The following is a 14,525-nucleotide window of genomic DNA, read 5'->3' as shown; positions in this document are numbered from 1 at the left end:
TACAAAATCTCTACATACATTTTTCCTGCTTACATCAGGCTGTAATGATTAAGCGCTGGTTAGTGCTTTCATCACATCTGGCTGGGGAAAACTACACTTCATATTTTATTCCCCGCTTCATACAGGCCACTAATCTGAAGTCAGCATTAGCGACTCTGTGTGAAGTCAGTCTTTGGTCAGATCAGACCACGAGTTCAAACGTGCTGCTCATCTATATTCATCATATGTCTACAAAGACAGGAGCTTTGAGAAAATATACCTCCTTTACAAGGTGAAACATCTGCAAAGAAAGGACAATCAAGCCCCCCCCCCCACTGCCATTATAGTGTCTGTGTCAGCCTGAAGGTGCTATACTGTGGGTGTTCATGGACTGGTTCCTGTTATTACAGGGTGAAAACAGTCATTATGCTTCTGGCAGTGAGCTAAAGAACCTGACTTCTGAGCACAGTTTATTTAGCCTCCAGTGTATGTGATATATAAGACGAAGGCAGCTTATCGAAGCTACAGAATGGGCAGTATGATGAGAAAAAGGTCATTTTCATGCCACTCATGAGTGAAATACAAGCTAAGTCTAAAAACAAACCATTTTCCACTATCAACATTTACAGAAAAAGCAGATTTCTGTGGGGTTAAGTGATTCCTGAGAAGGCTTGTCTTGACTCGAGTTACTGTTTTTGTTTCTCTCTTCATGAAAAATTGTCTGTTCGGTCTTGTGCAACGGGAGAGATGAACCACAAGGTTTTAAACTCTACTTCTGTCTTCCGGATTTAATCTTAGCAGTCAATTAATCACAAGGAAGCATCTGTTTATCCCTGGCTGTTTAATGGGTCTATTGTTCAGCTGCTAAATCTGCTACAGAATGGAGGAAAAAGCCGGTGTCTCGAGGGAGAACAGAGATTCAATAGGTCTGATATATTTCGCCACCGTATCGCTGTCTGAGCCGGAGCCTGAGTTCTTTATCATCGTTCGTATCGTGGCAATGTTCCATGCCAGCCAGCGTCAGGCATTCACAACCTCAATCATTTGCAATGCAAAGACGGCCTTATCGGTGACTGCCTGCAGTCAGGCTGTCGGTTCCCCTTTCTGCCTGACACTCTGTGGCTGGATGAGATCTCCCAGGTCCACGCGCCCGCACCCCAGGGGAACAGCCGTTGTTATGGCTACTATGCCAATTACAGTGACAGAGCGAGAGGCGGTCAGTAGAGGCAGGGCACCGACACAGATGGCGGTTTCAGAGAGCTCAGCCTAGCACAGATTGCTTTCCTCCTCCCTCCTTTTCTGGTGACAGTCCTCCTCGCCCTGTGTCCCATGCCTGTCCTATTTGTTTGCACAAAGAGCTTCCTTTGAAGTATTTTTGTTTTTGCTCTTTGCTATCTGGCCAAAGCTACACCATAGGAAACAGGCAGTGAATAAGACTGAGTCTCTATTTAAGTGTGTATTTCAACATATTAACCCAAAAGAGACCGCTCCCCTGTGGAGCCTTTACGTATGATTTCCACAGCTGAACAGCCCCTCGCTGTTGCTGACATAAATGACAGACGAGGGGAGCAGCTGGAGCCACAGCTGGGGCCAGGCATACATATAAACACACACATATGAATATATTTGTGAACTCAGGCACCCGCACATGTGCGATTACATTTTCTTCCAAGGTCAGGTTTGCAGGAAGAAGGGGAAGGTGCAGTAGACATTGAAACTATTTGTTTGTGTATTTGTTCACGGTTAGTGGAGACGGTATTTTTTTTAATCAAACCCATAGCCTGCCACAATCTAACCTTAACAATACTCATTTATTACATTAATGCTGTATGAGACCCTGATGCATTTCCCCTCATCATCTTGGGGTCTCATCCATTAGTGCCGAGACATGTCTAATCAATAAGGGTGAAGCATTGACAGGATGGGGGAGGGACTGCAGAAACTCGATTTGCCTTCTTCCCCTTGAGGTTTTCCATCTAAGGTACCTCATATGTTGCCACTTGAATTCAACTATTCATCACTCCTGATCACATTTTCCTCCACTCACAAACAAGGCTAAAGTTATCTCCCAATCTCTGTGAAGTCCCTAACTCCCCTCTAACTCCCATCTCTCCATTCACAATCCCAAACCCAGAAGACCGTCCCTTGGGCAGGTCCTGCCTTTGCTCCCAGCCAGACAGAGACTAATGACCTACCTTCCCCATTTGCAGTAATTAAATCCTGTATGTGACTGTGTGTGCGCACTTTCTCTCTACCAGAGAGGTTAAATCTTAGGTCAGGGTGGAAAGCGTACCATATGAGGACATGTCATGTTTGTAAAGAATGGGGGCGGGGGCTCAGTAGCCTCACTGCAGACAATATGTGTGTTTGTGCAAATAGTATTGAAGCTTAAACAGAAAACAGTACATGCATACAGCAGACAAATAATTATCTATGGTTAGCATTACATAACTTCTTTCATTCTCAACTCTACAATACCCACACATCTCTCTAACAACAGAGCATTCAAGTAAAAAATAATGAAAAGAGATGAAAGATAAGCCTAACCCCTGACACAATGCCCCTTAAGTCCTGAAAAAATCCTGGAAACACCCTATCGCTCTTTCACAAGATACATGTGTGTTAAGCTATGTTTGTACAAAAGAGATAGCTGGTTATTCTCTATTTAAAGCCCCGGCACTTTAAACTCATTATGCCAGCTGATGGAGGAACCTCTATTCTTCTCCCCATTTAAAAAGGGAGAGAGCTGGTTCCCACAGGAAACCCAGAGCATCGCCTGGTGCTCCTCCCATCCAAACCTCTCTGCCTTTCTCTGTCTGCTATCCCCATTTCTCAAGGAGCCCCTGAGAGACTGGCACACATCCAATTAAAACCCCTCCTCTCCTCGCTCTCTGTGGGCCCAAACTCTTAATGCTGTTATTGCTGTACAGGCAACCCCCTGCCTGATTATACAACTCTGTCTTCTTATCTCCCCTCCCTTTTACCCCTTTTCCTATTCCCAATTCCACCCTCTCTCCCCCCCCCCCCCCTGTTCAACCATGCCTGAGGGTTTCAAAGTGTGGGCTCCGTGAGACTCGGGTGCGACACACTGCGACAGGGGGACCCAGACCCACTAGCCTATTTACAATAGGAGCCTGCCCTGAAGGAAGGAGGAGGACAGGAAGGTGGCGAAGTAGACATACTGCTGTTCTCTGATTGCACTTTGGTGTTGAAGTTAAAAGGACCCCCAGGGCAAAGGGACAACCCTTTGAAATTGGGTTCGCTAATGTTTGAATAGATAGCCTATTAAAAACGAGGAGATGTTTTCATGGTTTAGTTAATTTAGGTGAGATGGGAGGCACTACTCAGTTAGCCAGTTAGGAGATAATTGAGATGAGTGGACTATGTTGAATTTTAAGAGGAACCAGAGAGGGGTGTGCCACAATGTTCTCATGTAAACGTAGAGAGCGCTATCTGTCTACATCTCATCCCTGATCTCTTCATGTACTGCACCAAGCAACTCCCCGGGACAAACTGCACAACAAAACTCCTCTTTAGAGGGAGGATATGGGTGGGGCAAGTCGTACCCTTTGGATACATGTGCATGTGTGGTTATATCTCTAGGGATGGAGCCGGGGCACTCACCATCTGTCCACTTATAGCAACCACAAACTCATTCCCTGCTATTCGTATATGCTAATAAGCGTGGAGTGTTGCACCCCCATCTCATATCTTTTGTTTCTCTAGGGATATATTCAACTCAAGGGGATAAAAACACTCCTAAGGGAAAAACGCGATCTAATTTTTGTGTGTCAAAGCCCAGGAAAGTAATATACAATATGGGGAGATGTGGACTTTTGATTTCAGGAGGTCATTAAAAGGACATCAACATTTGTGCGTCTCTGAATGTTTGCTTTGTGTGTTAAGATTAGATTAGTTTATAGACTGGAAACTTGCAAAAAGCAAATCCACCTCTAACCAGTCTAAAAAGATTCCCAATGCATCTGGGATGTTAGTTAAGTCTGCTGATTACTAAGCACACTTTTACTTTGAATACCTACAGGGTATGGAAAAATCTGCTGATGGACAGCTTTTGAGGCGCAAAATATTTAGTGTGAGCCAATTGAATGTCAGTTCCTGTCTCTGTTGCCGTGGAAATGGCCAGAACACTGTAAGGAAATGCAGCATAATGAGTGTTGATGTTAACACAGCAGGGAAGGCGAGCACATTCCTGTCATTAAAAACAATCTGCAATGTAGAGACGTATTTCTTGTTGAACAGAGGTGACAGAAGTGACTTCCCTGATGAACCATCTTCCTCTGATCCAGTAAAAAGATATCCGGACTGATACAAAGTCATATTTCATACACTTCCTTTCTGCTATAAAAAGCCAGACTCCACACAAGTAAACAGGACGCAGAGCGGGGGGGCAGGGGACGTGAGCTCTGACTTCATTTCAATAGAAGGAAGAAGAAAGATTTGATGGAGCAGAGCTTTACCTAGACTCAGCAAGAGTCCTTATGGTTTACAGGAAAGCCATAGTCATTTTTATTATCACAACACAAAAGCCATAAACAAGCATATTTTACACGAGGGTGTCATTCTGTGTTAATCATGTTGCTTGGATTCAGTGGCACGAAAGATAAGGAGGGTTAGAGGGGAATCAGATACAGTCCTCGGACTTAATCTAGACTCTATTAAAGGAACGATGCAGGCGGGGATCAAAACTAACACAGTCACAAACTTGTACTCTACCCACATGCCTCGCTGATTCATCGGTTTATGTAAGAAACCAGTGTCTCAATATAAATAAATATGACCCCGACTTGAAATGGTTAAGTTGACGTTAAAGCTAAAGTGAATAGCAGTTGACAAGCCGAGAGCTAGCTGGACCACGTGTTTCAATGGGAAAATAGAGTATCTATCCCAGATATTATGTAACAGACGTGGTATCTTGAGTTACCAAAAGCTATACAGCAAGGTAGTATTACTGTGGAGCAATCTTACCTAACACAGAGGCTAGTGGGTTTTTGTTTTCAACATAGACCATGGCCACAAAAAAACCCCACAAACAATAATTTTAATCAATTTAAAACAAAATAACACACTAGCAAAAAAAAGGCGATTTGGTTGGTTTAGGTTTCACTAGTTGGTGAAAGTACAAAATTGGATGCAAGAGACACAATGAAACTACACAATAAAGTCAGCTGGACATGTAGGAGAAAGGGTAAGAAGCCATTGTATTTCTTACACACACATCTCACGTGCACACACACTGGCTTCTTTGTTGACAGATTCGTGTTAGTTTATAGTCATTATGCAGTGTAGGAGAAGGGAAACTGGAGACTGGCCTATTGCCTGAGTGAACCATGTTGTATTGTCAGAGGCATACAGCCATTACTATGACCTCATCCTCTGCTTTTAGCCTGGGCTCCCGCCTGATCTGGCCCAGGTCTTCAGTAATTGGATTACACTGGTAGAATCATGACCCTGCTGGGCTGCCGTACAGCTTCTCTACATGCACTTTTGACTGCTGTGAATGTTTTAAAGAAATCTTTATAGGCTAGGCTAGGGTATTTCAAAAAGGAAATGAATTTAATAATAAATGGAACTGTAGGGTTTTGAGGAATGCAGTAAATACTCCAAATAAAAACCATCCACCTCATTGCTGCTAAACTCTGGGTTAAATTTTGCGGACACTTTATTTAGAATACCTAATAACTTCATCCATATTTACTGCAGCCAGAAGGCAGTGTCTCTGAGTGTGACCGGATGGCGCATATTAGATTATACAATATCCTCTTGGGCAGTCACAATGCTTCACTCTATCAGTAGGCAACAACAACTTCCAAGCTTGGAGAGAAACTAAGATTCATTGCAGACCCTCAGTCATGTGTCGGTCAACAAACTGCTTTGTACCTAGAGTACTGAATACAAGTTCCTTCTACACCACCCATTGTTAAAGCAGGACTTCATAAATATTTTTTTCTTTTCCTTTAAACACACTGCGCTACATTACTCCAAGCAGCCCAAACAATTCACCAACTGAGACCTGTCAAACAGCCTTCCACTAATGCTTCAGAGTAAACCATTTATGGCCTCCACTTGAACTGGGGACGGCCGCTGATGGTATTTTTTTTTTTTTAAAGAGTTAAGGACAAAAGCCCTTAAAATCATTACGGATTAGCAGCGAGCCATTTTACCTAAAACTGGGCGGAAGGACTCTTTCATTACTTTGTGATACCATATGGTCGTCCTTCTGTGACACAGAAGGCAACACTAGTCTATGTGAGTGGATATTGTGGATTGACCAGCAGGTCTGGACACTTACTACAGCTCTTCAGTGGACATTTCTTCACAGAATTATTGTGTGGGCGGTCTTTACAATAATTCGCACATTCTTATTGAGGCTGAGATTCATATAGCAGAGTGCCAGGCCCGACAGCTCTCAGAGAACAGACTGCTGGGCTTGGCAGCCACTAGAGTAGGCTACTGGGCCAGGGACAGGGACAACAGGGCAGTTTCCTAAGAGCACCAGTCCAGCCTTACCCCAAAATGTGCCTACCTGTCCCTGGCTATGGAGGCTGCTGAGTGTTACAGGGCCTGGCTGGCAGAGTCCCAGACCGCCGTAAGCCCTGTGCATAGCGGCTGGGATTCATCCTCTTAGGCCCAGAGGGTTGGGGATTTAGGACTTTATTTAGTGCCATTTAGAAAAGATTACCCCTTAACTGCAGACTTGCTATTCAGCAAAAGACATTACTGATAAAAGAATAGCCCAAACAATGCTGAAAGGTTTATATGCTAGGTGACAGATGGAGGCAAAAACAGCTCAGTGAAATAAGACAATTATTGAGTACAGAGACTTGAATGAGCTAATAGGATGGGTCGAGGGGTTTGTGATAAGATACAAGAATGGCTAAAGAAAAGACAAAAAACAAAAGATTATGAGTGTAAGAGATGAAACCTAGCTTGGTGTGACAATCCAATAATATGAGACTGACTTTATTTATGACTCTTCATATAAGGGACCAGATGGGTTTTGTGCCCTCGTATTTTTTTACTGACATCCAATCAGCGTCCAACCCATTTAACACCACAGAAAGGGATAGAGTCACAACAGATATCTTTGTTTAAGGGCATTGGGATATATCCTTTAGTGATCTGCCATTTCAAAAGGGACAAAAGTGCCCAATCCTTTCAAATGTAGCCACAATGGGACGCCTCTCTCACTCTCCTTTGTCATACAGTGTGTTCTGCGGCCATTTAACCCTCTCTTCATCTGTGACACCCAAGACCTGCTAACCCCAGTTGGCTCAAATACACAAAGGACCAGCGAGCCGAGCACAGAGGACCCAGGTTTTACTGAGCTTAACAATATTTAGGGTTCTGATTGTCTGGTTGAATTCCACAACGCCGTACACAGCTGCCGCTACACCGATAGGAGCGTTGCACGGGGAGGAACAGGGGTCTGTGTGTGAGTGAATGACTTCAGTGCGGGCTCGGACACTCGTCGCAATGCAACAAGGGCCCGAGGAGCTCTAGGCCTTTGTTAAAAATGCCATTGTCTGTAGTCGGAAAAAGAAGGAACCCGAAAAATAAATAAAAAGTGGGGACTCTGGGGTGCTCTAAGGGTCTGTTTTCTTTGGGTATAAGATGACGTCTTTATGGCCACTGTGTTATTACATTCACACAGACCTAAGAAAGGCAGATGAGCAAAACATCGAGCCCACAGCAGATGTCAAAGCCTCTCCAGTTCATTCGCATATGCAGCAGCCGGCACATCCCTCAGAACTGCATTAACAGTTGGAGGTGTGGCACGTGATGTCACCTGTGAGTGACTTAACTTAAGAATATCAACAACAGCTGAGGGAACACTACCTTCCGCTGTTACGCTGCTTGAGTGTAGTATAATGTCATTAGCTACTTCACCTTGTGACTTTGACTGTACTCTGCAATCTGCATGATAACTGGGAAAAAAGTCCACACAGCCTTATCATATCTTCTGTAGCAGCCTAGCATGCAAGGGTGCCTTTATCAGAGCACTGTTTGAGGAGGGAACAGCTCATTGTGTACAAATCAGCTGTTGACTTAAGCTATAATGTACTGTGTGTCAAATGAAATATTCTTGAGGAAAATGTTGCATAATCACAAAGAAATGCGCGATCAGGCAAGTGGACATATAAAGTCTTAGCAATGTTACACTCTCCAGGGAGGTAGCACAGGGGGCAGTGGGCCAAGTGACTCACATTCACTATAATGTATTAGCAGATCTGGCGGGCTAGTGCACTGCAAACTCTGCCAGTGGGCTACAAGAAAATGGTAAAACTAAATACAGTCAGCTTAGTGCGTACCTAATTTTAGTAGAGTAAAAGAAGGAGAAGATGGATAAAGATATGGAGACATCAACATAAAGATAGCAGGCTATCCCTAGTGGCAAAAGCCAGTGCACAAGCAAATAATGAGTGGAGAATAATTTTGTGGATGGAGAGCAATGAAGTGAATGAGGAAAGGGTTAAAAGCAGGGGGTCTGTCACTGTCCCAGCTGAGTATGCCAATGATCGTAAGATATATTATACATACAAATATGATAGCTACATCAGAGAACAGAGAGGAACGGCCTATGAATACCATTAAAACCAATACCTGGTTACTTCCAGCCAATTACAATGCGTATATGTACTATTCTAGCTAGCTGTGTGAGATGATCCATAAGCAGTCACCGACCAACACACTCGGAAAGCAGCACCTGCTGAGGCGGCAGCACAGCTGCTCAAATTAAAGCACAGAGCTGTGCCGTTACTAAGCAACAGCAGAGCATAGGATTCCTCCATCTTCCTGCCTCAAGAGTAGCGTGTATGTGGGGGTGTGTTTCAGTGTGAATATATGTGCCCTGCCCAAGGGTATAGGTGTCGGTGAGAGAATTGGTTAAACGGCAGGGGAAGTTTGCTCACTGTCATGATGATTTCTGATTGGCTGTTTACATCCAGCATGAGACAAAAGAGTGGTATCTGGGCATTTAAATCACCAGTATGAATACACATTAAACTGGGCAATTTTGTTTTATGTTATTTGTGCATACCAGTAAGGGAGAGGAGAGGTTTGGGGCCACTGGAGAGGATCCAGTGTTGAGCTACTCTATAAATCTCCGAGACAATCTATTCTAGTCTGTCCAAGTCCTCGAAAAAAGGAAGGGACATCCAAACATTGCTGCCATTGGTGTAAATAGTTGTTCTGTACCAAAGAGAACATGGCATTTATACCTGACCAAAGAAATAACTGTCTAAAGTGCTTTTGTAACAGCTGCAGACAAAGCCACACTGGTCAGTTTGACCTATCTACTTCAAAATGTCCCACAAATCAGAGCAACAAAAGAAGATAGTGTCTTTTCACAGTTTTAATGACATCTTGAATTATAAGTTTGGGTTCTGAGTGGAAACTGACTGCTGAGATAAGCTTTAATTTTAGCCATTGTTATGACAGTAGCTTATCTTGTGTTTGCTCCCCACTATCTACTGTCCCTCCACAGACAATAAAGGGGGAAGTGGAGTCGGATGCCAGAAGAATGTGTTTGTATTTCTCATGTGATAGCATCACTTCTGCCCTTCATACAGCAACTGGGTTCCGGGGGGTGGGGGTTGGGTAGAGGGATAAAGAAACATAGCTATGGTGCTTCAAAGGTTAACATCTGATCAGTGATCTACAACCAGTATAACCCAACCCTGAGGCAAAAGAAAGAATCTCTGCCACAGCTTTGAGCAAACAATTGAGTTTATTGCCCACACAGATGGATGTTTGTGTTCCATTATGAGACCGAAAAGAAAGATCGGACACAGTTTAGGAGTCCAGACTCACAATGAGAGCTTCTTTTTTTAGACATCAACTGGTATATTTTGAAAAACCTAGAAAAATCTTCTCAAATGGCCCTGCTAAGTTTTATTTGCTTTAGTTTGCTGCCATGGTTACTCTTTGAGAGCGTTTCCCGTCCGTTTTCTTCTATTCAGATCTTTTTTGCTGTCATTCCTCTTGCCAATGGCCTTCTTGCCAAAGAGAATAACAACGACTAGAGAGAGGGTCACTGGAGGACGGAAAGAGAAGAGGGAGAAGCAGAGAGCTGAAAACCTCTATGTAAGTCTCTCTCTGCTGAAACAAACAAAAACCCTAGGGGGCAAGGAGCAGATTTCTGGCAAGGCAATAAGGGGTTTATCATGAAAACAGCTTTCTCAGCCATTGGTTGTCTGGCCTAGTGAGAGGACACAGGAAGAATCCATATCTCAAAGGAGGATGTGAGCAACCATGAACAAGCCTGCGTCAAAGCGGGAAGCGGATTTTTTTCCATGACTACTTGTGAGCACAGAAAGAGTTAGAGGCTGCTGCTGTTGGCGGGACTGTCTGCCTAACGTCACTCTACAGTTATACTTCTCTCCTTCTCACAAGAAAGTGACAAACTGCAGCTCTGGTGAAGAAAAGTGGACACACTATGACGCAACAGTAGGGAATAAGTCCGGCCTCTGCCAGAAAAACAGACAATCCTTTATCTGACTCTCTAGCCCAGCTTGAACCGTCACTCTCCACATTCTTTCCATTCCCAAGAGTCGTTACTCGTCTGGTTTCCTCTTTTTCATCCCTCGCTCTTCTGAGCGGGAAGGTTTGAAATTCAAACCTACTCCCGCCCCTTTCAACTAAACCAGTCATTCTCGTTCACAGATGAAGGGAGAGGAGACACTTAGACAAGATATCTAACGCCAATCAAACATGTAAAAGTGCTGATTCTGAATGTGATCTCAACATGTAAATGCTATTTTCAAAGGTTAAAATATGCCTGAAGAACAGAACAGAACAGAAATTGACGCAGATCAGCTTTTTATGTCCCATATCAAACATGCACAGCAAAGTATTGCAGCTCACTGCCTGTAATAATGGTCATATTTGTACAGTAGATCTTGCTCATGATTACACATTACAAAAGTGGGGGATGGAAACACACCAGGCGTAGACTAGTCAGACAGGAATGTCTTCAAGAAGGAGGCCAAAAGAGCTACATAAATAAATGAAGGTGGCAGTGCAATGGGGGACACCCTGAGTAAAGAGGGGGTAGGGTGTGAGAGGAATCATCCCCTCCTCATCTTGCAGTTTTGACCTTGTAGGATGAAAGACAGATGGCTATTTTATGGCTGTACAAATGTCACAGCAAACCAAGTCCCTATATAGAATATTGTAGTGATGAGACCATATATAATAATTGACAAGGTCAATGGAAACTATTTTTGGCAGCCTATAATAAAATATAGAATAGAATAGAAAGCTTTATTGTAATTGTATTAAATACAACGAGATTCACAGTTGCCACTTCTGGTCAGAGCTTTAAAACAAATACTTGACAAGACTAAACGAGACAGATAAAACATATAACAGGTAAAAACACACACAGTTATAAAGCAAATAAAAACAGGTAAAGTAGATGTAATAAATAAATATAAACAGAAGTGTTACACTAGAAGTATAAAATATAATATATATAATAAATATATATATATATTATATTTAAAATATATATATATATATATATATAATAAATATATATATATATTTATTATATATATATATACATAATTAAAATATATATATATATATATATATATATATATATATATATATATATATAACAAATGGGTATAGCCTATTCCCCAAATAAATAATAAGGTCATGATTTTAGGGGTTGATGGACAAGATGATGTTATATTCTGTGATTTTTAAAATGCAGCCTGTACCTCTTTCAGCTGGTCGACCTCCTGTCTGACGACCTCATACTCCATCTCCAGGTCATCGTACTGCTGTTTGATCTGCTGCTTCTCCTCCAGCACCACCAGTCCGTACTCCGCCGCCTGGATCTTCTCCTTCGTGGTCTTACTCAGCTCCCGGGAGAGACGCTCGATCTCGGCCTTCAGCAACAGCATCGCGTCGGGGTAGCCCTGCTCTTCCACGGACATGGACATGGTCGAATACCGGTGGACGAGGATCAACCAAGGGACGACAAGAGGGAGGATGCTGGGGCGTCTTCAAAGCGGTGTAACCTTGAAGCGGTTGCTCTTAAATTCGTCTGTATTTAAACTGCATGATTGTTACGCTGACGTTTCTCGTTGTTTCTTTGGTCATGTAGATTACTCTGTTACCTTACGACGGGGGGAGTTCGTCGTTATATCTTAAATGTGCTCCATCGTTCAGAGTCCTGCGGTTCCTTCACCTCTCCCCCCGGCTTGTTGGAGCAATAGCGCCGGAGCATGAGAGTACCAACTGACGAGACAAGAAAGAGGATGTACAACTTCTGGTTCTTACTTTCAAAATAAAACTCGTGTCGACGGCAGAGGACGAAATACGCTTCAAACCAAGCGTGTTTGTGGATTTGTTTTGCTTTGTTTACGTGCTGAAAAAAGAACTGAAATGAACTTAAGAGAGAATAAATAGTGTGTTGATAATTAACGAGGATAAAGTCATAACTTTACAAGAATAAATTCGTAATATAACGAGAATAAAGTCATAATATTACGAGAAGAAAGTCGTAATGTTACGAGAATAAAGTTATAACTTTACGAGAAAAAAGTTGTAATATTACAAGAATACAGTCATAAGGTTTACGAGAAAAAACGTTGTAATATAACGAAAATAAAGTCATAGCTTTACGAGAAAAAAAAGTGGTAATATTACGAGAATAAAGTCATAACTTTACGAGAAATAATTAAATAACACTACTTTATAATATTATGACTTTATTTATCATTTCCTAAAGTATCAGCGCTCTCCTATTTTATTTTGAAGGCACAACCGATCGACTTCCGGTGAATTCATGTTATCAACTACCGGCTTTTTTGAAACAGCTGAACGGTTTGTTTGAGAGGAGGCGCACCTACGCAACCAGCTGGGACAACTCCTACAAGACGGGCAGTGCATGACGGGAAATGTAGTACTTGTTACACGTAAAGCCAACGAAAGGTGCTCTGTCAAAGCCAGGAACTGAACTCATTTTCCCAATAGGCTTTGTTTAGTTGCTTATGTGGAGCACGGAAATCTCTGTCCGAGCGGTTTGTTGTCGGATAGAAATAGAAGTATAGAAGGAACTGACAGGCTTGCTGAATGTCTCTGCTGCCATCTGGAGGACAAGTCAGAGATTTAATCTGTTCAGATAAATGCACTGCATATTCACATATTATACAGATATTCACACATTTTTTCCCCAGGCCCCAAATGGCAAGGGCCCCATTTATTTACACTAAAACTAGCTTGCATTTTGTAAACGTTAAGGCAGGTGTCAGCAACCTTTACTATCAAAAGAGACATTTTAGGCAAAAACAAAAACAAAAAAAATCTGTCTGGAGCCGCAAAACATTTGAGCATTGTGATGAAGGTAACACAGTTTATAGTCTAAGCATATAGTATATAAGTCTAATGCAGTGAGGGCCAAAGAGCAAACGTACTACGGAGTATTAGGGCCACATTGAGGGAAAAAAACATCTGAGATTTACAGAATAAAGTCATAATATTATGAGAATAAAGTAGTGATATTACAAGAATAAAGTCATAACTTTACGGGAAAAAGTCATAATATTACGAGAATAAAGTCATAACCTTACAATAAAAAACGTAATACTACGAAAATAAAGTCATAACTTTACGAGAAAGAAAGTGGTAATATTACGAGAATAAAGTCATAACTTTAAGATAAAAAAGTCATAATATTACGTGAATAAAGTCATGACTTTATGAGAATAAAGTCAAAACTTTATGAGAAAAAAGTCAGAATATTACAAGAATAAAGTCATAACCTTACAATAAAAAACGTTGTAATATTACGAAAATAAAGTCATAACTTTATGAGAAAGAAAGTGGTAATATTACGAGAATAAAGTCATAACTTTAAGATAAAAAAGTCATAACTTTACAAGAAATAATTAAATAACATAAAATTACTACTTTATAATATTATGTCTTTATTCTCATAATACTACGACTTTCTTTTCTCGTAAACCTATGACTTTATTCTCATAATATTTGACTTTATTCTCGAAAGCTCCGATTTTTTTTTTCCCCCTCAATGTGGCCCTAATACTCTGTCGTACCGTCGTACATTAGACCTACAACAATGATAAATAAAAATGAAAATGTAAACAAAAAAACAGTTATTCATTTCCATTTTTATAAATCCACAAGGAGCCACTGGAGAGGAGCTAAAGAGCCACATGTGACTCCGGAGCCGCAGGTTGCTGACCCCTGCTCTAAGTAAATTGTATTACCTCAAGTTTATTCAGTCACCTGTTTGTTCTTAAATGTATGTTTTTATGAATTGTATTATATAATTTATTATACAAATGCAGTGTGGCCTACCTGGTACTCCATATCTTATAGACCTTTTCACGGCAGACAATCTGAAGTGTCAGGATAAGCACAGGTGTGATTAATGCAATTAATGATGGCCCTGATTTAGTGCATGTTGACTCAGTGGCTTTGCTTACTGGGACACTACTGTAAGTAGAACAGAGCCATCGTTAATGTTATCAGTTACACCTGTGCTTTTC

General features: G+C 41.7%; 1 protein-coding gene across 5 annotated transcripts in view; it reads right to left on the bottom strand.

Moving 5' to 3' along the window:
- Positions 1 to 12,246, bottom strand: part of LOC141772649 (protein bicaudal D homolog 2-like) — a 44,228-nt gene extending 31,982 nt beyond the window's left edge. For 3 of the 5 annotated variants that reach the window (XR_012594937.1, XM_074643876.1, XM_074643879.1), the window contains exon 1: positions 11,727 to 12,245. Coding sequence is in view for 4 of the 5 variants with exons in the window: in XM_074643876.1 (XP_074499977.1) it covers positions 11,727 to 11,951 (225 nt within the window). In the remaining variant the exon portion in view is untranslated. Of the gene's footprint in view, positions 1 to 11,726 lie in introns of all 5 variants that reach the window. The other 2 variants (XM_074643877.1, XM_074643878.1) reach the window with 1 other exon arrangement.
- Positions 12,247 to 14,525: the final 2,279 nt, after the last annotated feature.

The sequence above is a fragment of the Sebastes fasciatus genome, chromosome 8 (assembly GCF_043250625.1).
Source record: "Sebastes fasciatus isolate fSebFas1 chromosome 8, fSebFas1.pri, whole genome shotgun sequence".
Classification (NCBI taxonomy): Eukaryota; Metazoa; Chordata; class Actinopteri; order Perciformes; family Sebastidae; genus Sebastes; species Sebastes fasciatus.
Note: the sequence above shows the minus strand (reverse complement) of the source record. Positions and strands in the feature narration are given on the sequence as shown.